The sequence below is a fragment of the Doryrhamphus excisus genome, chromosome 3 (genome assembly GCF_030265055.1).
Source record: "Doryrhamphus excisus isolate RoL2022-K1 chromosome 3, RoL_Dexc_1.0, whole genome shotgun sequence".
NCBI lineage: Eukaryota > Metazoa > Chordata > Actinopteri > Syngnathiformes > Syngnathidae > Doryrhamphus > Doryrhamphus excisus.
Window position 1 is genome coordinate 22,249,821 of NC_080468.1, and position 23,532 is coordinate 22,273,352.

The 23,532-nt window shown below is 40.3% G+C and overlaps 1 protein-coding gene and 1 long non-coding RNA gene across 2 annotated transcripts in view; one reads left to right on the forward strand and one right to left on the reverse strand.

Moving 5' to 3' along the window:
- Positions 1-243: 243 nt before the first annotated feature.
- The window catches only part of LOC131125493 (multiple PDZ domain protein), a 33,423-nt gene continuing 10,134 nt past the window's right edge, over positions 244-23,532 (reverse strand). The window contains exons 11-50 of the mRNA XM_058067102.1: positions 22,119-22,338; positions 20,908-20,970; positions 20,707-20,786; positions 20,491-20,637; positions 20,254-20,421; positions 19,267-19,455; positions 17,760-17,969; positions 17,299-17,412; positions 17,019-17,153; positions 15,976-16,170; positions 15,800-15,908; positions 14,660-14,858; positions 14,469-14,504; positions 13,505-13,612; positions 13,355-13,435; positions 12,682-12,859; positions 12,498-12,608; positions 12,356-12,427; positions 12,180-12,251; positions 10,881-11,070; positions 10,012-10,208; positions 9,852-9,943; positions 8,947-9,025; positions 8,624-8,671; positions 8,251-8,437; positions 8,096-8,182; positions 7,911-8,021; positions 6,996-7,085; positions 6,781-6,926; positions 6,542-6,625; positions 6,157-6,350; positions 4,993-5,007; positions 4,188-4,335; positions 4,032-4,118; positions 2,879-2,954; positions 2,638-2,798; positions 1,493-1,597; positions 1,035-1,129; positions 792-915; positions 244-720 (exon numbers count right to left, since the gene is read on the reverse strand). Of these exons, the coding sequence (XP_057923085.1) occupies positions 574-720; positions 792-915; positions 1,035-1,129; positions 1,493-1,597; positions 2,638-2,798; positions 2,879-2,954; positions 4,032-4,118; positions 4,188-4,335; positions 4,993-5,007; positions 6,157-6,350; positions 6,542-6,625; positions 6,781-6,926; positions 6,996-7,085; positions 7,911-8,021; positions 8,096-8,182; positions 8,251-8,437; positions 8,624-8,671; positions 8,947-9,025; positions 9,852-9,943; positions 10,012-10,208; positions 10,881-11,070; positions 12,180-12,251; positions 12,356-12,427; positions 12,498-12,608; positions 12,682-12,859; positions 13,355-13,435; positions 13,505-13,612; positions 14,469-14,504; positions 14,660-14,858; positions 15,800-15,908; positions 15,976-16,170; positions 17,019-17,153; positions 17,299-17,412; positions 17,760-17,969; positions 19,267-19,455; positions 20,254-20,421; positions 20,491-20,637; positions 20,707-20,786; positions 20,908-20,970; positions 22,119-22,338 (4,950 nt within the window). The 3' untranslated portion in view covers positions 244-573. The remainder of the gene's footprint in view (positions 721-791; positions 916-1,034; positions 1,130-1,492; positions 1,598-2,637; positions 2,799-2,878; positions 2,955-4,031; positions 4,119-4,187; positions 4,336-4,992; positions 5,008-6,156; positions 6,351-6,541; positions 6,626-6,780; positions 6,927-6,995; positions 7,086-7,910; positions 8,022-8,095; positions 8,183-8,250; positions 8,438-8,623; positions 8,672-8,946; positions 9,026-9,851; positions 9,944-10,011; positions 10,209-10,880; positions 11,071-12,179; positions 12,252-12,355; positions 12,428-12,497; positions 12,609-12,681; positions 12,860-13,354; positions 13,436-13,504; positions 13,613-14,468; positions 14,505-14,659; positions 14,859-15,799; positions 15,909-15,975; positions 16,171-17,018; positions 17,154-17,298; positions 17,413-17,759; positions 17,970-19,266; positions 19,456-20,253; positions 20,422-20,490; positions 20,638-20,706; positions 20,787-20,907; positions 20,971-22,118; positions 22,339-23,532) is intronic.
- Positions 3,332-7,089, forward strand: LOC131125494 (uncharacterized). Its single transcript, XR_009129036.1, has 3 exons — positions 3,332-3,403; positions 3,639-3,690; positions 4,019-7,089. It is a non-coding gene; the product is annotated as an uncharacterized LOC131125494 (long non-coding RNA).

Below are 23,532 nucleotides of genomic sequence, written 5' to 3' on the forward strand. Positions count from 1 at the left end.
GGGGGGGGGGGGGTGACCCTGTTGCTCCGAAGCCAACAGGTGCTCCTTCACAGCTGTTCAGTCTGACCTTGAGGTGAACAAACCGCCATAATAAACCTGTTTTGTTGTGTTTTCACAGCCGAGTGAATCAGAACTAGCACCACTTCCCCCACAATTGACTCCACTCAAGGTAATGCAATAAAAACAGTTTCCAAATTTGCGGCGCCCTCTATAGGTTGCGGTCATATATAGATCTAAAAAAAATTAATTCAAAAAGGTCACTTTTTAATTCAAATTCAGCATGAATAAATTCAATTCTGTCGCTCGGACAGTTCTTGCATCACATACAAAGGTAGGAAGAAATACTAATTTTATCGTGCCATCTATAACTCTGCTTTTACATTTATGCATTAATACTTGGGTAAGAATGGGGTCTAACACTGATACATAAATCATTTGTAGTTAATATCTCCCTAATTGGCTTGTGGCCTCCAGCGCTCTGTCATCAGTTTATACAATTTATGCCAAAATAATCAAAAAAAAAAAGTAATTTCACAGTTAACATCAAGGAAATACTTAAGCGGAATGTCAATACTACGACAGCACGGTGAGCGTGACCCTTCCTTTGGTCCTCTTCAGGATACCCACGGCTTCCTCGTGTGTGACACCCTCTAGTGCTTGCCCGTTCACGGCCATAATCTGGTCTCCACGCTTCAGACGGCCATCCTCTGCTGCTGCCCCCTTTTACAAATACGTTAAAAAAAGAAGACGATGCATTATTCAAAGCCTGCTGTATTAAACAAGGTGCATACCTTTCCAAAAACGGTCTTCACGTAAATGGGCAGGTCCCCGTGGGGGCTGCCGTAGCCTCCGACGATACTGAATCCCAGCCCGTCGGGTCCTCTCTCCAGAATGATGGTCTTGTATTGAGGTGGGCTGATGTGGACACAATGAAACATGCTATCAGTTCATAGCGTTTTGGAATTTGACCAATGTGGCCACGGCTGCACTTTATTTAGTCAATTGTCTGCATACATTATACAGTGGATTCAAACCTGAGGTCATCCTGAAAGATGCAGCTAGCTGTGAGGCCCCCGGCCACTTGATCCTGAGCTGGACCTGTCACAGTGTTATCGCCACCTGCCACCACCTTTAATTAATTAAGCGATAGCATTTGAGTATGTGGAATCAAACTATGGAATGGATTGAGTAAGGAAATCAAACAATGCACAACTATGAGAAACAATTCAAGAAACAATACAAGCAACAATACAAGCAGTTGATGTTTGCTAAATACAAGGATGAAGAGTCTTGAACCAGTCATGATGTGCTATATATATGACTATATTGACACTTACTATGGTACACATTATGTCATTGTATGATCATATCACCTCGTACTTCGGTACATGACAAAAAAAACAACCTTAAACTGTATTATGGAAAGCAGGAAGTGAACAAATGTAACAGTTACTGATTGTAAAAGTACCAGATGGATGTGGCGTCATCTTACCTGCAGCTTTATTGTCCCTGTGGCGTTCTTGAGGAGTGTGACTGCTTGCGAGTGGCTCATGCCCTCAGTAGAGGTTCCACTGATACTGACGATTCGGTCCCCGACCTAGAGAAAAATATTGTATTTGTACCTTTATCTTTTCATTCTATTTGATTTATTACATTGAATTTATTCATTCATTCATTTTCTACTGAGGCGGGGTACAGCCTGGACTGGTGGCCAGCCAATCACAGGGCACATATAGACAAACAACCATTCACACTCACATTCATAACTATAGACAATTTGGAGTCGCTAATTAAGCTAGCATGTTTTTGGAATGTGGGAGGAAACCGGAGTACCCGGAGAAAACCCATGCATGCACAGGGAGAACATGCGAACTACAAGGGTGGAATTGAACTCGGGTCTCCGAGCTGTGAGGTCCACTCGACCACACACCACCCACATTGAATTTATTCATTCATTCATTTTCTACCGCTTATCCTCACGAGGGTTGCGGGGGTGCTGGAGTCTGTCCCAGCTGTCTTGGGGCGAGAGGCGGGGTACACCCTGGACTGGTCCCCAGCCAATCACAGGGCACATATAGACAAACAACCATTCACACTCACATTCATACCTATGGACAATTTGGAGTCGCCAATTAACCTAGCATGTTTTTGGAATGTGGGAGGAAACCGGAGTACCCGGAGAAAACCCACGCAGGCCGAGGGTGGAATTGAACCATGGTCTCCTAGCTGTAAGGCTAACCACTCGTCCACCGCGCCACACACATTGAATTTATATTTTTAGTAAATGTTAAAAACTGCACATTGTAAATAGTGACACGTTTTTTTGTAATGTTTCTCCCTGACAAATACTATATTTAAGCAAAATATTGTCGCCATATGATAATTCACTAATATGTGTACATATATCATCGCATTGTTGTACAAACAGAAAATTGACCACATGATAGAACATAAAAACATTGTGTTCAGCTGCTTGATGAAGCTACTGTGTGTAATCGTGTTCAATGAGTCCTTCTGTTGGCGGCAACCGTTGGAATTCAACGAGTGGGCGATTCATTAGCCTTTTCTGCTCTGTGTCGCACAAAACAGCCATTGTCAACGACGCTAAAAATCTGTGTGGGCTCTCGGTATGCGCACCTTCAGTTTTTGGGTCTGCGCCGCCAGGCCGACAGGGTTCATCATGGCGATGAAGATGGGTATGTCGCCCAGGGGGCTGCCTATGCCGCCTGCGATACTGATCCCCAGGGAGTCGCTGGGGCCTTTGGTGAACTCCACCATTCTCATGTCATCCTCATGCTCTGGAATGAGAAAGCCATCCTAAGTCTCATTTTATTGGGCGTTATTTTTACAATTATTTTCGGAAGAGGCGGACGCTTACCCTCTTGACTGCCGCTACGTTTGTCTGGGTCATTTCCTGAGTCCAAGGTCACCTTGGAGCAGCTTGGTTCACTTATCTGAAAAGACAGAAAAATCAGTGTCATGGACACTTTTCATGATGCGCTTGTAATAGAGTTAAAAATAATAAAAAATAATAATAATACATTTTATTTGTATAGTGCTTTTCAAAATACTCAAAGACACTGTACAGAAGATTGAAGTTGAATAAAGCAAATAAACAGAATAGAAGACACACCAAAATACAACATTCATTGGTTAATACACAGTTAAAACATGAGTAAAAGCGGGGCGGGGCAGGTTATTATTTATTTTCTAAATGTGTGAATTTATTATTATTTAGTAATTGTGTGGATTTTATCTCAATCAGTTATTTATTTTTCTTATTTTTATATCGCTTTCTATGTGCTTTATTTTACCCTCCCGGGCTTCCGTAGTTGCCCCTAGCTCTAATAGCTAATAGCTAATAGCTCTCTTTGCCACACAAACATGGTTGGCATTGATGCGGGTAAGTCCAATTAAGGAGCTGCAGTCAAAATGTGTTGTTTAGTTTAAGATTTGGTCATCTATGTCGTGTATATTGTTTTTATGTCGTTATATTTGTCATTTCAAGTGGTTTTACGTTATTTTTATCGTTGGTTTTAGTTAAAAGGGCCTTTCATTGACACGTCTGGCGGGATTTACACTAGGCCCGTCGTGTTTTTTTTTTGTTACATTGTGTAATTTATGTTCCGTCTGTTTAGGGTGCAGAAGTGAAGAGAAAGAGAAGTTTATTTTCATTCTTTTGTTCCTCAGGTATGTGTTTTTCATTTTTGTAATCATACTTATTCATTCATTCATCCATTCATTTTCTACCGCTTTTTCCTCACGAGGGTCATTAATCACTCTAGCCACTAGTTGGCAGTGTTGTGAAGCGTTGTAAATATAAAATCTGTGTTTATTACCATTAAAACAATAGTAGCTCTCCCTCTGTTTGCCACATAACGTGGTTGGCATTGATGAGGGGTGCAGAAGTGAAGAGAAAGAGAACTTTATTTTCATTCTTTTGTTCCTCAGTTCTTCAGACCTTAACAAGGCCGTTACACACTCTCTATATTCTATATATTTCTCTGTGTGACGTAAGCAAGAGGGATCACCTGGCTACTTTGAGACAGCCTTCGTTCTGAGTGGAAGGGTCCGGCTTTAAACCTCCCAACGTCCATCTTCAGAGAGCCGACACAGCACTGCACCCGGGGAAGGAAAAGTTCCATTAAGAAGATGTCGTCTAGTGGTGGAATCACTGTCTAAAATACCTTAAGAAGAGCGGCAACAGCCTCTTGGGTGGCGCAGCGGACATCTTCGCCGTTGACCGTCAAGATCTGGTCACCTTGCATGAGTCGACCGTCTGTTTCCGCCAAACCTCCTTTGACAATGTCAGAGACAAAGACCCCCGTATCGTTCCTATCAGATAGACAGTTTCATCTGTGATTTGAGGACACTTCCTGTAAGGATTCAACTCTAATCTATTCACTGGAAGGAATGGGCTGCATATGACAGAATATAAGGTTCTTTGGTGGGGTATTTCCTTAAGACATACACATGTAGACGCCTCATTGAGCGCTGAATCAAACGTGAACGTCACCGCCATAATGGATGTGGTAAGCGAGAACAAAGAAGATGCCTCATTCATGTACGGCATGTAATTGTACCAACCGGTTTACAGTCCAAACCAGACCCAAAACCTGTAATACCGTGGATTCCTGTGGTGAAACCAGCCTCCAAACATTAAAGAAGTCTTTTCTATTTAACAAAATTGATTGTTGTTAGTTGCTTAGATAACTTTTTGTATGCTATGTCGGCTTCCCATAAATAAAGACGAGAAAAAGCAATATGAACGTGATAGTGAATATAACTTTATGGAATCTACACCAGATCCTTGTATCACTTTACAGAGTAGATCTGCCACATCCAATATGGCGGACACGTTGACGTATCGCAGCAACGCAACCAAGCTGCTCAGTGAGGCATCAATATATATAGTATGTCTTATATAGTATTTCTATTTGTTCTACCTATGAATATCACATATGCTACATTGAGCAGTAATTGTGGTTTTACCTTTGGTCCCGTGATCTGAGGAACAAAAGGAAAATTGGATATTTTGTTATGATTATTCAACACTTTGGACACCAAGCAGGATATATATATTTTTTTTTCATAAAAAAAATTGCATATTTTCTAAAATATCTGACCCGGTTCAATTGAACTGCTGTTGTCAGACAGAGGACCATGAAATATTACGAGGGTTTGACATTGTCACATATTTACTAGGGATGTAAATATCTTTATGGTAGACCATTTGATACGTGTCTTGGTTGAGATACAATTTTAAAACAATATATTTTCTATTGTCAATTCATAAAATAACGGCTATTATTTGACTCAAAAAATTATATAGTGAGAAACACCGCGGTTTTTGCTTGTTTAAGTTGTTTCTTGCGAGTACCGACGTGTCCCACTGTGTTCAACGTTCCTTGAACGCACCACCGAACTTTTACTCTCTCATGAAGCACGGATACACTACTATACTGTTTTTACCCCTTTTTTTCACCTCGTATTTGGTTCCAAATGCTAATACTATGTGGGAATGGTAATATTTGAAGACTAATTGAGCTAACGTGCTAATATTTGTTCGGTGCACTTGTCTGGAAAAACAAACTACCAACTGTACCGGTGTATGGTGAGTGTGTATTCATTTAGTGCTTTTGCTATGATGTTGTTACTGTTTTAGTTTTACATAATAAGATAAATTACATCGATATAATGTACGCATGTTTTGCTGATGTGTTGAAAACATTTGCCGGTGACTAGCTAGCATGCTAGTGTTGCTATTTGACCCAATCTCGTCTTCAGTCATGCTAAGCTACGATGAAGCATGAAGCTGTTGCATGTCGATTAATTTAAGGATTTATGGCTGATTCTTAGCGATTCAGGTGGTTGTGAGAACTTTTTGTAATATTTAGCTAGTTATTGAATTCATGAGTCCACTTTAGTCTGATGTACAGCTATAGTGTCTAATTACAGTTGACGTGATGTGATGTTAGCATCACATCATCACATCACCCTGTGACGTTTATCTGCTTTTGAGACAAAAACTCGTTTCCAGTGTTTGGTTGGGTCCACTACAGTAATTACAGTAAATACATTAAAGCTGAAACATTGATACATTTCATTAAAACCTGCATACTGAGCATACTGGTGACTGCATTTGGATGAGGTTACCTCCTCCCAACGATGCTAAGTCCCAGTCCTTGTCCGGGCTTCTTGTCCAGCTCAACGGTGAACGAGTCCCACAAGTCCTCCTCTTTGTACTGGGCCTCGTCCCTGTACACACTCAGCCGGACCCTTTGTGGGGTCTGGCGCAGCACGTTGATGGCGTCGTCATGGCTCGCCGCGCGAAGGTCGATGCCGTTGACCTGCAATATGAGAGAGCACGCCGTCACGTCACATAAAACTAAACATTTCCCTCTAGGAAAGACAACTGCGTGATTAAAAACCAAGGTTCAGGCCCATTTAGTCACAAGGGTGTGTGTATTGCCTGACCTTCACCCCTGATAACCAATCCTTATATTATTGGATACTATATCTTGGAATCATGGAAGCACACCTCTAGGATTTGGTCTCCGGCCCAAAGCCTGCCGTCCTTGGAGGCTGCACCTTCTTCATACACCTCATGGATGATAATGGCCCCCTGTTGCCAGGAAGAGTGAAATAAGTCAGCATAGTTAGCATTTATTTGGAGGAAACACATTACACAATGTGGGTAGGAGCACACATGGCAAATAATAAAAGAAGGTGCAGGAAATTGTAAATGTCAGAAACTAGGTCAGCGGTTGTTTCGCTTACCAGCAGGGTGTCGCATCCCCCTACGATGCTGAGACCCAAGCCTGTCCGCCCTTTGGAAATGTCGATGGTGGTTTCGCAGCCTGGGATGATGGGGCATGTTGCTGGGTCAGAGGCGAGTGTAGAAGGAGTTGATGAACGGCTTTGACCTTAAAAAAAAAACAGTGTTAGTGTATTTGTCATTTAATTATCACACTTAAGAAGGAAAGGTAACTTACCTGTGGTTGTTTCCAGTTGACAAAGGTTGACGCTGGATAGGCTGGAGTGGCCTTCTTCTGGGTTGTTTTGAATCGATGAGTGGCTATGACCTTACCAAAAAAAAGAGCACAGTTTAGTGCAGGGGTCTCAAACACGCGGCCCGCGGGCCAAATGTGGCACGCAGGACACTAGTTTGAGGCCCCCGCCTTGATATGAAAGTTTAATGTTAGTGCGGCCCGCGCAAGTTTGATATGGATGCTGTATGGTATCATGTACCCAGAAAAAAATATTACGTTTGATTAATATTCATGTTAAAGGTTAAATAACTGTTAATAGTTATCCTCCCTATCCGTGTGGAAGTGGTAAGTGGTAAGGAAATAACTTGGAGGCTACCGTTTAGGTCGCTAGATCTCTAGTTTGCGAGTTAGCATGTGTCTCAAGACCCTGCAGTTGCGCAATATGTTGTAAATAAAAAGAGTATAAATGTGACTATAGTCGTGTTTTGTCATGTCTACAGGGCTCTAATAATGCTTTGTTCATTTTAATCTGAAAAAAATAATTTGTCTACCCACCAACTATATGTGGTTTCATAAGTTTTTATTATTTGCCGTTTTATTATTATTATTATTATATTTATTTATTACTGATTGATTTTCTTTATTCTTGATTTGTTTATTTATTTTTCATCATATTTTGTGCAGAAAAATAAAAATTAAGATATTTGAGAACAGTGGAATGTTTTATCAGAGCTTTTATTGTAGAAAATCGGAACCAAAGCACTGAAAAAGTTTGTATATTTTTCTGTTTTTAATAAATGTTTTTTTTTTTTTTGGGAAAACCTGATGTGGCCCAGTCTCACCCAGACCCTAGCTCCAGTGGCCCCCAAGTAAATTGAGTTTAAGACCCCTGGTTTAGTGTATGTGTCATTTAATCACCCTGAAGCAGGAAAGCTGACCCACTTGTAGTCGTTTCCAGTTGACAGAGGACGCTGGATAAACCGGCGAGGCCTTCTTCTGGGTTGTTTTGAAGCCATAAATGGCTATCACCTTAAAAAAAAAAGAACATAGTTTGATTTATGTGTCGTTTAATGAATTACCACGAAAAAAGAAAGATGATTCACTTGTGGGTGTTTCCAGTTGACAAGGCGTACTGGAATGGCTGGCGAGGCCTTCGTCTGGATGGTTTTGAACCGATGAGCAGCTATTACCTTAAAAGGAACATAGTTCAGCGTATGTGTAGTTTAACTATCACCCTTGAGAAACAACTGTGACTCACTCCTTGCCGTTTCCTGTTGACTACCGGAAATCATGCTGCATAGGCCTTCATCTGGGTTGTTTTGAAGCATTTCCACATTGGAGCCAAGCTCTGTTTCTCCATTCACAGTGCCTCCTGTGTATACTTCACTGTACTGAACACTGTATTCTTCATGCACGTTCACCTCTGTGGTCTCTTCATCTTCCTCCTAATGGTGACCACAACATAAATAGGTTTCTTTAATGATAGGTCCCAACCCAATACTTAGGATATGTTTCTGTTTACTTTGATTCGGACATGATCATTTTGGAAAACGTCCCTCCCTCCTTGTGGTCAGACCTCCGAGAATACAGTCTATTTTTTGGTATTGTTTTTATGGAAGTGAGAGACTCACCTTTAGCGTCACGGCGCCATCCACATTGCCATTGGCAGCAGTTTCTGGCTGTAAGGAAACATCAGAATCAGAATCAGAAATGGTTTATTGCCAGGTATGATCAAACACATACTAGGGATTTGTTTTTGAAGTAGGTGCAGACACATCTATTACAAAATGAAAATACAAAATATACAGAATAAACAGTATTAATATATGTACACATGATGATGATATGTACTGTTACACCCATACTACACCCATACTAATTACCCATAGTCATGTCAAACATAATATAATTTCAATAATACTGTGTTACTGTATATGATATGATATATTATTACCTCCACCTGGGGCTCCATTGCATCTCCCTCGGCTTCTTTCACCGGGCCCACCGCCATCTGCCCTAGTGCCTCTGTGTTCCTGTTCCAAAAATAAAAACTCATAATAATTTCAATAATAACTAAAGCAGGGGTCTCATACACGTGGCCCGCCGGCCAAATGTGGCCCGCAGGACACTAGTTTGAGGCCTGCGCACGTTTGATATGGATGCTGTATGGTATCATGTACCCAGAAAACATTACTATGTTTGATTAATGTTCATGTTAAAGGTTAAATAACTGTTAATAGTTATCCTCCCTATCCGTGTGGAAGTGGTAAGTTTTTGGCTATTTAAGTTTAAAGGAAATAACTTGAAGGCTACCGTTTAGGTCGCTAGCTTTCTAGTTTGCGAGTTAGCATGTGTCTCAAGACCCTGCAGTTGCGCAATATGTTGTAAATAAAAAGAGTATAAATGTGACTATAGTCGTGTTTTGTCATGTCTACAGGGCTCTAATAATGCTATGTTAATTTTAATCTGAAAAAAATCATTTGTCTACCCACCAACTATATGTGGTTTCATAAGTTTTTATTATTTGCCGTTTTATTATTATTATTATATTTGTTTATTACTGATTGATTGTCTTTATTCTTGATTTGTTTATTTATTTTTCATCTTATTTTGTGTAGAAAAATAAAAAGTAAGATATTTATCTTATCTTAGATAACTTATCTTAAGATAACTTTAAAAGTAACTTTAAAAGACTTATGTATGTATGAGTATGATACAATTGCGTCCTCTAGTGGATGTTGATGACATTACAATTGGGAGAGACATATAACATAAATGCTAAAACAACAGATTTTAATATAATGATATTAACAATATAATTTATCATTTGTTTTGAGTATTGCCATATTAATTTCTTACCTGATAAAGATGACTTTAACCCTAGATGGGGCACTTTTGATAATGGATGATGCGTTCTGGTGACTGCGGCCATACAGGACCTCTCCATTGATCTGGAGAAACATAAATAATTAAACTAAACAATTGAACAAAAATAACCCATCTGTAGACTCGGTCTTGCCTCCAGTAGCTCATCCCCGACAAGCATGCGTCCGTCCGTCCCGGCCGCTCCCGCCGGGTCGATTCCCACCACAAACACACTCATACGGGAGCGGTCCCTGTTGCCCGCCAGGCTGAGGCCCAGACCTGTTTTGCCCTTCTCCAGCTCAATCATGTGCAGGACGCCTGGTAGGCTGCCGTAGCGCTGGATGACATTCTCTGAAACGTAGTTCATATAGTGATATTGTAATAAGTTAACAATAATTTATTAGGCACTGCATATGCAATTGTTTTACATATTCATTCATTCATTCATTCATTCATTTTCTACCGCTTTTTCCTCACGAGGGTCGTGGGGGTGCTGGAGCCTATCCCAGCTGTCTTCGGGCGAGAGGCAGGGTACACTCTGGACTGGTCGCCAGCCAATCACAGGGCACATATAGACAAACAACCATTCACACTCACATTCATACCTATGGACAATTTGGAGTCGCCAATTAACCTAGCATGTTTTTCGGAGTACCCGGAGAAATCCCACGCATGCACAGGGAGACCATGAAAACTCCACACACAGATGGCCGAGGGGGGAATCGAACTTGGGTCGCCTAGCTGTGATGCCTGCGCCCTAACCACTTTGTACCGTGCAGCCCACTTTTATGTACATTCATTCATTCATTCATTTTCTACCGCTTTTTCCTCACGAGGGTCGCGGGGGTGCTGGAGCCTATCCCAGCTGTCTTTGGGCGAGAGGCAGGGTACACCCTGGACTGGTGGCCAGCCAATCACAGGGCACATATAGACAAACAACCAATCACACTCACATCCAAAGCCCTTTTATATCTTATTATAAACACTCTGTTGTTATGTTCTACATAATAACAATGTACTCACTCCAGCTGTATCCAAACTCATCCACTTCCTCTTCTTCTTCCTCATCATTCCCCTTCTCAGCATCTTCCAAAAGCCAGTCCGGAATCTCCGTCAACATGTCGGTGTCCGTCTCCCCGACATGCGGCACTACCGGGAGGTCGAGGACACCGCTGCTGCTGCTGAGGAAATCTTTTGTATCACACTTCTTCACCTGTTGGGAAAACGGCCATATTAGCAAAAGGTAACACATATTTTTGTTTGGGATCAATATTATTTGCAGGAGAAGTTGATAGGCTTGATTTATGTTAGTTCTAACTAAGTCCTTCTAACAGCAGAGAGTTCCAGTCACATAGAACAGAGGTCCCCAATCACAGAAGACATGTTTTTTTTAAAAAAAAAAATACATTGTTGTGATTACATTTAATTTCATGTAAATGTATATGATTTTTGGAAATAATTACTTATTGTTACTTCATTCATTCATTCAATTTCTGCTGCTTATCCTCACGAGGGTCACGGGCATGCTGGAGCGTATCCCAGCTGTCTTCAGGTGATTCACTGGTTGCCAGCCAATCACAGCGCACATATAGACAAACAACCATTCACACTCACATTCATACCTATGGACAATTTGGAGTCGCCAATTAACCTAGCATGTTTTTGGAATGTGGGAGGAAACCCACACACACATGGGTAGAACATGCAAACAGTATTGGAAAAAATAATATACTGTTGGAAATCCCAGTTTCATGTTTATTTTCATTGTTTGTGTTCATTCCCACTTTTTTCGGCATCCTTGAACACACCATAGTCGGTTTCTCTAAGTGAAAGTTCTGTATATTTTTCTCTGTTGCTGTTGCAAATAGATTAATGTTTTTCCTCTTCTTCTTTCACCTCATTGTTTCCAAAAATGTGAGGTTTATTAATAGTGAGTCTGTAATCATTATTTTGTGCTTTTAATTCAATGTTGTTTTCAGCTACTTTTCTGATGGTTTTCAGTGCAGCCAGACACTGAGCCCTCCTGGCAGATAGACTAGACTAGCATTCCTTAAAACAAAAGAACGCTCCTATCATAATGAGGTCCTCTAACTAGCTTTGCTGCACTATGTCCTCAAAAACAGCAGAGGGAGAAAAAAAACAACATTAAATTGCAGTGATAATGACGCAGACAAACATTGAGACACATTCATTTGCATGCATGGACACTACAGTATGACTCCGAAAACTTGAAAATCTATATGTTTTTCTGAAGCCAATATGCACATACACACACACAGAGCAGGAAAACTAAGACGCAAGCGGAAACGGAGAGACACAAACCTTAAACGGGGTAGGAGTAAAAGGGTTAGTTGGGGAGAGGCGGAGGACAAGTCTACTGTGACTGTCAGCCTCCTACAGAAGAAGAGGACACAACCATAACTTTAGACAAGGACAAAACAACTATCAACACATATTTAATAAAATAAAATCAAAACCACGTTTCATGTCACACCAACCTTGTCCTTTTTGTCCTTGGTTACAGATGCAACATTGTCCTCGCTGGACTCTACCGCCGCCGTTGATGCACACTGATGCATAAACAACATGACATATTATAGATAAATATTCTACTGCTTAATAATTAATATTTGGGCTTACTCTGGGCTTATGGACGATACTCTGCACCAAGAATGACACAGGGTTCCCTGCCTTGCGTATGGCCTCCACTGCCTCCTCATGACTGGCATCTCTCAAGTCTACGCCGTCCACCTGACAAAGAGACATCAGGTAGCGTCATTTTATAGCTCTTCAAGCTTGAAGAAGTAGAACTTCTCGACAATACCTCGACAATTCTGTCCCCAGTTTTCAAGGTGCCGTTGTGTCCAGCAGGACTGTCCTCCAGGACATGCTTGATAAAAATGCCCCTCATCACCTCGCCGTTGCTAAGGCGGCTGCCCATCCCTCGTCCCCCGACAATGCTGATGCCCAGAGACTTGCCGGGCTGCCTGAAGAGCTCCACACTGATGGGGGTGGTGAGTAAAGTCAACACCTGGCACTGGAGTTCTAATATTCTTATGCATTATTAGTCGTATTAAATAGTATATAGTGATATAACAAGTAAAAAAAAACAAATAATAAAATACATGAATAATTAGTACTACTGCTATTATTATTAGTAATAGTAGTATACTATAGTATAGTAGCAGTATAGATTAAAATGTGAAAAAACTAATTAAAATGTTGTAATAATACCACTACTAATAAAAAAAAATTGGTTTGAAATTATAGTATTATATACTTATACACACACACGCACATAAAATAATAATAGAAACCTATTAAAATAATTACTATTAGTACTACTAATCCTATTATCATCATTATTTGTTATAATAGGAATAGTATTGAAATTAGTAACACTTCAAAAAAACAATAATACCAATAATAATGAAGGCGGGTGATATTTTTTTTTATCCTGTACAAATTCATATCAGATAGTAAATTGATGTACTCACAGTCGAGGTTGGTTCCAGTTGCTATAAGTCACGCTTTCCTCCCCCTCGCCATCTTCCCGCTCTGGAAGGTTAGGAACATCCCTATAATAACAACAGAAGACATTTAAACATGGTTTATTTTCCCTAAAAAAAAAACACCGTAGCACGTACCTTGGAGCCGAGACTGCCGGCGGCGGTGGTTCAGAGAAGACGTTGTCTGTGGTTTGCTCCAGGCTGTTCTTGTACTCGTCCAGATACTCGGCAGGGACGTACGTGATGCTAAACACAAACATAAATACATGAATAAACTAATTGTTGAATAATATACATTTCAGAAGTCTTCATACACTCATCATGGGCTTTAATGTTGATTATGTTGTTCAGTGGTTAGCGCACAGACCTCACAGCTAGGAGACCAGGGTTCAATTCCACCCCTTGGCCATCTCTTTGCATGTTCTTCCCATGCATGCGTGGGTTTTCTCCGGGTACTCCGGTTTTCTCCCACATTCCAAAAACATGCTAGGTTAATTGGTGACTCCAAATGAGAGTGGGAATGGTTGTTTGTCTATATGTGCCCTGTGATTGGCTGGGAGTGGAATTGAACCCGGGTCTCCTAGCTGTGTGGCCTAAACACTAACCACTCTACTACCGTGCAGCATATTCCACAAATGGACTCCAAATTGTCCATAAATATGAATGTGAGTGTGAATGGTTGTTTGTCTATATGTGCCCTGTGATTGGCTGGCGACCAGTCCTGGGTGTAGACTTTTGACCCTGTGTAATTTCCACAATAAATTCAAACATCTGCACCCAGTTCACGTGTTTAAAAAAAAAAATCAATGCAGATGTATGTTGTATTATCAATCTAATACATAAATAGAATGGTTGTAATTAATGACTAAAGACACAAAATGGATGATATTCATGCCCATGATGAGTGTATTAACTTCTGACCCTAATGTTAGTAGCCATTAGGGGTATCACAAACATGCAACAAGACATGCAGCGACAGTGGTCCATTCAGAGGTTTGGAAAGTCACAATTGAAGTGGTTAGTAGTGAAATAAATTAGTACATAATTAAAGTTTCACACTAATTTAGAATTTAGACGCATCACGTCGATTAGTTATACTCACACATAAAACGGGCACAGATCATCCTCAGGTGCCGATCTAGAATGTGAAGAATTGTTTTTTTTATGTATGCACCGAACAACAGTGTGTTGTTTAGTCAGGCAAGCAAAATCCACTCATATCATTGAATTAGTCAATAATACAGTTCATGTATTGGGTTTATTTAGGAAAAGGTCTTAACTATGATCTCTTACCCGATGTCTGGCCCAATGAGGGAGTGCCGTCGAAGCATGGCTCGGGCCTGAGCGTTGGTCATGTTGGCGGTGGGCTCCCCGTTGATGGAGAGGATGAGGTCACCCACCCCGAGGCGCCCGTCGCGGCTGATGGAGCCGCCGTGGATGATGCTGCGGATCAGCATACCGAGGCCATCTTTCATGGCGCTTACTGTCATCCCTATCGAGGCAGATAATATCATAATAATAAAATATATGCACACACACACACAGTACAGTACATACATATTAGGGCTGATTAATCACAATTATTCACAGTTAACTCATAATTAATCACAATTTATCACAGATGGACCGTTTTTATCTACAATTAGTGTAGCTTTAAAGTTTTTAAATACATATATCAACATGAGATTGCATAAAATATTCATTCATTCTGGAGCCTATCCCAGCTGTCTTCGGGTGAGAGGCGGGGTACACCCTGGACTGGTCGCCAGCCAATCACAGGGCACATATAGACAAACAACCATTCACACTCACATTCATACCTATGGACAATTTGGAGTCGCCAATTAACCTAGCATGTTTTTGGAATGTGGGAGGAAACCGGAGTACCCGGAGAAAACCCACGCATGCACGGGGAGAACATGCAAACTCCACACAAAGTTGGCCGAGGGTGGAATTGAACCCTGGTCTCCTAGCTGTGAGGTCTGCGTGCCGCCCACTGCTGTAAAATTCATTCATTCATTCATTCATTTTCTACCGCTTTTCCTCACGAGGGTCGCGGGGGGTGCTGGAGCCTATCCCAGCTGTCTTTGGGCGAGAGGCGGGGTACACCCTGGACTGGTCGCCAGCCAATCACAGGGCACATATAGACAAACAACCATTCACACTTACATTCATACCTATGGACAATTTGGAGTCACCAATTAACCTAGCATGTTTTTGGAATGTGGGAGGAAACAGGAGTACCCGGAGAAAACCCACGCACGCACGGGGAGAACATGCAAACTCCACACAGAGATGGCCGAGGGTGGAATTGTACCCTGGTCTCCTAGCTGTGAGGTCTGCGCGCTAACCACTAGACCGCTGTGCCGCCCACTGCTGTAAAATGTCGCGTATAATTTAAAGTGAAATAAATGTGAGGAATTGGACACAAACCAAGACTAGAGTTGCCCTTGACAACCGTGATGGTCCTTTCAAAGCTGCTTCCCGACATTGGCGCTTCCTCTGCATCATCTGCGTCTGCACATCCTCTGATTTCCTCCTCCTTATTCAACAACACACAGATTGTTAATTTATCGCATGAATACTTTCATTGATTCCTAATTGATTACCTTGTCCACAAATGTGAGCGTGGACTGAACCATCTCTTCTGACTGGACTTCAGGAGGTCTGCTTTCCAGGTCATTAAACAGGCTGTAGGAGTCGGAAGGCTCCATTGTTTCCTTTGTGGCTGACAGGAACTTATCAGCATCATATAGTATAGTCGGGGACGATGGTTCATAGTTGAGGCGATTCGAGGCAGTCAACTGTACAAAGGAAAAAGAAGTTTATTATGGCTTTCTTCCGCGGATGAAAAAATCTGGGCCATGAATGCCATCAAAGAAAAAAACGCATTTATTAAAAACAAAAAAATGTAAAAAACTTCACTTCGGTTCCGATTTTCTACAATAAAAGCTCTGATAAAACATTCCACTGTTCTCAAATATCTTACTTTTTATTCTTCTACACAAAATAAGATGATAAAATAAATAAACAAATCAAGAATAAAGAAAATCAATCAATCAGTAATAAATAAATAAATATAATAATAATAATAAAACGGCAAATAATAAAAACTTAAGAAACCACATATAGTTGGTGGGTAGACAAATTATTTTTTTTCAGATTAAAATGAACAAAGCATTATTAGAGCCCTGTAGACATGACAAAACACGACTATAGTCACATTTATACTCTTTTTATTTACAACATATTGCGCAACTGCAGGGTCTTGAGATACATGCTAACTCGCAAACTAGAGAGCTAGCGACCTAAACGGTAGCCTTCAAGTTATTTCCCTTAAACTTAAATAGCCAAAAACTTACCACTTCCACACAGATAGGGAGGATAACTATTAACAGTTATTTAACCTTTAACATGAACATTAATCAAACGTAATAATTTTTTCTGGGTACATGATACCATACAGCATCCATATCAAACTTGCGCGGTCCGCACTAACATTAAACTTTTATATCAAGGCGGGGGCCTCAAACTAGTGTCCTGCGGGCCATATTTGGCCCGCGGGCCGCGTGTTTGAGACCCCTGACATAGAGGGTCCGACTTGTCTTACTTTGTGTTTTGTGCAGGTGTACATAATGTTTTGCCAGCTAACCTTGGGTGTGGATGAGTTCAGGTAATCCAGATCAGCGCTACTACCGTGAAGAGCCATCATGGACACCTCAAAGGTATCCTCTTCGGCGTAAAATGTGCGCTCCAGCATCTTATCGTCCACGTCACCAGTGTCGACCTATTTAACAAAAAGAGGTATGTTTAACCAAATGCAAAACCGTGCAGGATTTGCAAAAGAAAATCTTCCAAAAGTGTTTAATCGTTGTTGTTGGTTTTCGTCGCCCTTTGTGATTATTCAGGGTTGCGTCAAAAAACTAACTAACCAATGCCGGCTCTGCTCGGAAAAGGACGGCGCCGGTCAGCTCCCCTTCATCGTCTGAATCTCGGAGGTCAAATGACGTTACTAGCTTTGGTGAGTAGGAATTCCCACTTATCCCCTGAGGAAAAGTGGAGACATTTTATCTTTGAGGGTTCTCCACAGAGAAAGAAAAAATCATAATTTTGGGATATAAAGGTACATGTATGTACGTAATGGGCGAGTTCCAACATTGTATTGGCGCATTACAACTGTCAATTTTTGAGAGAAAATGGGCCCTCAGAGGAGCATTTTCCTCTCCCACGGAGGCTTGTAATTCAAGGCGTACAATCCCACCTCCTGCAGCCATGAATATGTTGCACTCTGGACCGTGAAGCAAAAAATGTAAACCCTTGTAGGTTTAAATCATCCCAAATACACACCCTCCCACCATCAACACAGCAATTCATGTAGATTTAAATTACATACGGGCAAAGGCTTGGACACTCCGATCTGCACCATGCCCAGCTTGGCCCCCTTCAGTGCTTGGACAGCATCCTCCAGGCTGGCATCTTCTAGGTCGGTGTCGTCTACGTACATTAGGCGGTCGCCCGGTAATAGGCGGCCATCCTGCTCGGCCACACCATCAGGGACCAGGGAGCGGATTACGATGACCGTTTTAGCTGGATCCAACGGGTCCTGGAGCCAAATGTTAGAGACTCTCATTAGATTTCAGCTTCAGAAAGTTTTCTTTTTTTTATTTGTTGGGTCTAACAGATACACTAAATTATTAATTTATGTTAAGTGTAATTTTTGGGACAAACAAGGTTAAAACTGCAACTTTTTTTTTTTTGGGCCATCATTTACAATCCTTACACATATTTATTTCACTTTTCTGTGCATTATAACTAAGGATCGACCGATACAAAGATGTGTGCCCCCCCCCGTTGAGCTGGTAAATTGTGAGGCGTTGTGATAATCCATCAGAAATATAGTACCATGCATTAGCTGCTATAATAACTATATCGCTGTGGCTCAGTTAATACGGTATACAGGTCAGTTATAGAAATGCGTAATTCCCCTTTAAGTACCACATGTATGAAAAGTGACTGAGACACACATAACCAGCACTTATCAATAGTAAATCATATTTATATACAGCTTTTAGATACTTAAAGACACTGAAATAAATGAAAATAAACATACAAAAAATACTGAAAGAATATTCATTCATTCGTTCATTTTCTACCGCTTTTTCCTCACGAGGGTCGCGGGGGTGCTGGAGCCTATCCCAGCTGTCTTTGGGCGAGAGGCGGGGTACACCCTGGACTGGTCAATCACTGCCAATCACAGAGCACATATAGACAAACAACCATTCACACTCACATTCATACCTATGGACAATTTGGAGTCGTCAATTAACCTAGCATGTTTTTGGAATGTGGGAGGAAACCGGAGTACCCGGAGAAAACCCACGCATGCACGGGGAGAACATGCAAACTCCACACAGAGATGGCCGAGGGTGGAATTGAACCCTGGTCTCCTAGCTGTGAGGTCTGCGCGCTAACCACTCGACCGCCGTGCCGCCCAAGAATATATTAAAGTAAAATGAAATATATAAAAGCATACATTACAATATTTTCACAAATATATGTAGGCCTCTTTTTTTAGAGCACAATTTTAACACTCCTGTTAGACTTTTAAGTGTAAAAAAAAGTTAACAAAATACTGAGATAAAAAAATAAATGTAAAATAATCAGTTGTATTTTTGTAAGATTTGTATCACACATTCAGGTGATTTGTTGTTAGGTTGAGGTGGCGAAATAAACATGTTGGGAGTAGTCCATTCCATCCACATATTCAACAGTTATGGTTAACAGTTATATATTGTACAATGACTGAGACGGTGTATGAGAACATTTTTTTCATCAAAAACTGAGGCACTTGAAAACCCGCTTGAAGCGTTGGTGGCCCGTGATAAAGAGTAAAATCCCACCTGGTAGTCCAGAATGCTGAAGCCGAGTCCTCCAGGTCCTTTTTCTAACTCAATATTCTGGATCTCCAGCTCCCACATGGCTAGCGGAGAGCCGATCGTCTCGGTGTTTGCATTGTCCGCTGTCACCTCTTCTGTCTTCAATGCCGTATCGACCTCCAACTGCGGCACGCTTGTTAAATCGTTTGGTTTCTGCAAAAAGAAATGTCTATTTGAAAAAAAACACTCGCTGCCTATTTCAGGTGTCGTTTTCCTGGTTCATGTTGCTTAGGTGTAACCGGAGTACTTCTTTGTGAGGACTTCATCCATCATGCTCGCCAGCGTGGAGAACCAATATGGCCGCTGACAGCTCAGTATAACCTAATCAACCTGTTGACAGCTTATACAGTAATGTAGAAAGGAAGTATACTTCTATGAAGTATTGCAATGTCAGCATTTTCCTCGCTGAAGGAAATGGACATTTAATTAAAAAGGTAATTCTTAAAAGGAAAATTAAATAAAAATGAAGCCAATTAAAATATTACTTATTATAATTAATATGTTAATATTTATTTGTTAATTTTTTTTATTTATTATTAATTCAATTGTGAAATATACTAATATTTTTATAATTCATAATTAAATATTTTTTTATTTTATAATATAAAATTATTATTTTACAGCTGTTACCTTAAATAAGAACATAATTAAATTATATTTAAATACATTAAGTGAAACTCTGAATACATATAATAAATACATACATAAATACAAAAGTAATTCATGATCGAAAATGAGACCAATTAAAGGGTTAATTATGTAACTTTTTAATTAATTAATTCATATATGCTTAATTTAATTTTGGCAAATTGACACCAAACAAAAAACTCAATTTAACTACTATAATTACTACGTATATCATGATCCAATGTATACATTTCATGATCCTTTTAAAATGATGATACAGTATTGTATACAGTACTGCAGTACAATACTAAGAGAGGTCGTTACCTTTAATTTCAAGCTGGCAGATAACATTTCTGACTCTTCATCTTTGGAAGAATCGTCCTTGTGGTGGGGGGTGGGTCTACAGCAGGTCATGTACACACAGAGGGGAAGCTCCTTCAAGATCCGGACCACCTCCTTGTGAGTCTCGCCAATCAGGGAAATACCATTCACCTAAGAAAAAAAAGTGCGAGTTATACCTGTATTAGTCGATACAGCGTAAAATTCCTGGGTCTTCTTTACCTCCACCAGTTCGTCCCCACTGAAAAGCGTCCCACAGCGGCCAACGGGGCCCTCGGGCAAAACAGAGCGGATGTAGTGATGGCCGCTGCTGGCTTCCAGGCTGATTCCCAGACCACTGCTTTCGCTGAACTTCTCCACCTGAGCCACCTATTCATTAACATTCATTCAGTGATGTGTGTTTACTTTTTGACACTTTATTTTTGTGCTATGACTTACGACAACTTCATTGTTTTCCCCCAGAATCCCCTGCCACTTTTTCACAAGTTCCTCCTCTTCATGACGTGTCAGCATTGTCCCTTTATAAAGTAAACAGTAAAAAAATACAATACAATTCAGTAATACTGTGTTTGTAACGGCGCATCGCTAGGATGCAGCCCTTATCTAGCATTATTAAAGATCCCCCCCCGCCCCCCTGACCTTGTCTGTCCTCTGTCAGCTGATCTACAGCAGCAGGTCCTTGGCTCATTGTCTGCTTTTCATCTGAGAAGACAAAAGAACAATCACACACACACACACACACACAAATTAGAGGAAACAGCCTTGAAAGAAGTGACTGACTCGCCACCCAACCGCAGCAAAAATAGAAACCCAAAGTTGCTATTATTTAATCATTTATTATTTTATTTAACCCTCCTCTGGTGTTAGGGTCGGCATCGACCCGTTTTACATTTTAACGCATAAAAAGAATCACATAACATTTGTTTATTGCATCAAGGCTTTTTGACTTTGTCAGAAAATTTCAACAAAATAAAAACAAAAAAATAATTTTTACTACATTTTAAAATAGTCTGGTTTGAAATTATGACCACTGTATTTGTTAGGGTCGATATTATAATAATATGACTATAAAGCAATATTGTGAGCCAAAACTGAAATCATAATTGTACAATTAGCCAACACAATGACAACCAGCTCCTCTTCTCATCATGTAAGCTTCAGGGGATTCTCATTTTGACCGCTTTTCCAGTATACCAGCAGAAAAACAATGTCCAGACATGTGAGGTGAATTCACTCATTTGATTGGCTGATTTCAACATTTACAATTTGGATCATGGAAAGAATGGCAAGAAGTACAGTGAACCAAGATCTGGACCTGTTCTGCTTTTTCATTTCACTTTATACTAAAGTTCTGTTGCTGAAAACAATAACTTTTCTTGACATTAATATATACCCGAACACCATCGATGTTTCTTTAGTGATTAATACTAAAATGACAAAATAAATAAAACTAATTGATTTAAGAGATATATTCTATATCCCTCAGTAATAGCCAGGTAACAAAAGAACCTTCAATTTATTAATATGATTCTTTTGAGGTTCATTTGAACATTTTTGGAAATTGAAATCGGGACGTATAGTGACAAAAAAAGACCTCCATGCCCACACCAAAAGTATTAAAACCAACATTTTCATTGAATGAGGAAGCCTAAGAAGATATCCAAGACATGAGAAGCAAATTTGATGGTAACTTATTGTTTTTAGTGTATTTTATAGCTGATTTAATACACGGGTCAAAACCGACCCGTTAACATAAGAGATGATACCAGAACGCTAACACAAGAGGAAGGTTAATAAACAAATGCTAGCATAAATAGCATACATAATATTTTGGCCTTGGTTTTTTTTACCCTGTTCTGCTTCCTTCTGCCTCTCTATCACTTCCTGGTCGAGTAAGGCAGCGGCAGCCAACGGTGACGGCATGACGGTGACAACGGGGGCCACAGCCGGGGGGATCTCCTCAGGCCGGAAGCCCCGGCGGATCAGCTTGAGGTGGACGGCCTGGCCCGTGTGACGCAGGACTTCCACCGCTTGTTGATTGGTGTAGCCCTGGATGTTGACGCCGTCCACCTGTAAATGAAAAACAAATGGAAGTAAGTACTCGGACATGTTAATCAGCTTTCATTTCGGTGATGAATCAATTTAGTTTAGTCAACTACCTTTATTTCCTGATGAAAAGTAATGAATCAAAATAAGGTATACTGTAATCTGTTTGTCCAATTACAGCTCTTTTAGCTGCGTGTGGAGATCTACTATAATTTCTGGTGTATAAGACTCTACCTCCCGCTTTGAACTTTGCAGCTTGTACAGTGATGCAGCTAATTTAAGGCTAAAACTACAGTTCCCATGATGCTCTGAGTGCTTATTCAGGAAGTAGAGAAGTGGACGCAAACATCACGTTTCAAAGTCATATGCAGCGGTTGCGTTTTGATCTGCTAATCCCTAAATAAGTTGGATTAAATTCAAAATGACTATAGCTTCTGTTAGGACTGCCTAAACTACCAATCATCGCTATTATAACAGTTAGATTTAGCCTAGGATGATTGGTCATGCCTGGGAAGTGGGGGAGGATGACATCATATAAAAGCGACTGTTGACTGCTGAATAAATAGAGCCAGCACTTCCACACCAAAAGAGTACAAGCTTGTGAGTTTTTGTCTTGTCAAATACTAACATTAGCTACTTTACATACACCATTCAGCAGAAATTACAGTAATCATAAATACTGTCTTTGTGAGGTTGGGCTCTTGTGAATTTTTGTTGAGTAAAACAAAATAAATTTAAAACTGACATTCAAAATTAACATTGATGCTAATTCATTTGTACTGAATGTCATTAATATCACCTTTCACATGCAAAATGAATGAGACATAAATTGTCAATTCGTCATCATTATGCAACTCCAAACAGTGCTCATACTGTTAAAAAATATTAGTAACGGTAATGGTTTTATTTCATTTGAACATGCGTCAGATTACAATTGAATGCATCACATAATCAGTTCACAGTTCCACATGTCCAAAAGGAGTAGGAAGAAGCAAAGCTTATTAAATCCTACCCCTCCATCTGGTACTTTTACAATCAGTAACTGTTACATTTGTTCACTTCCTGCTTTCCGTAATACAGTTTAAGTTTTTTTATTTATTTTTTATTTTTCAAATTTTGTAATTTGTTGTCCCGTACTGAAGTACGAGGTGATATGATCATACAATGACATAATGTGTACCATAGTAAGTGTCAATATAGTGATATATATAGCACATC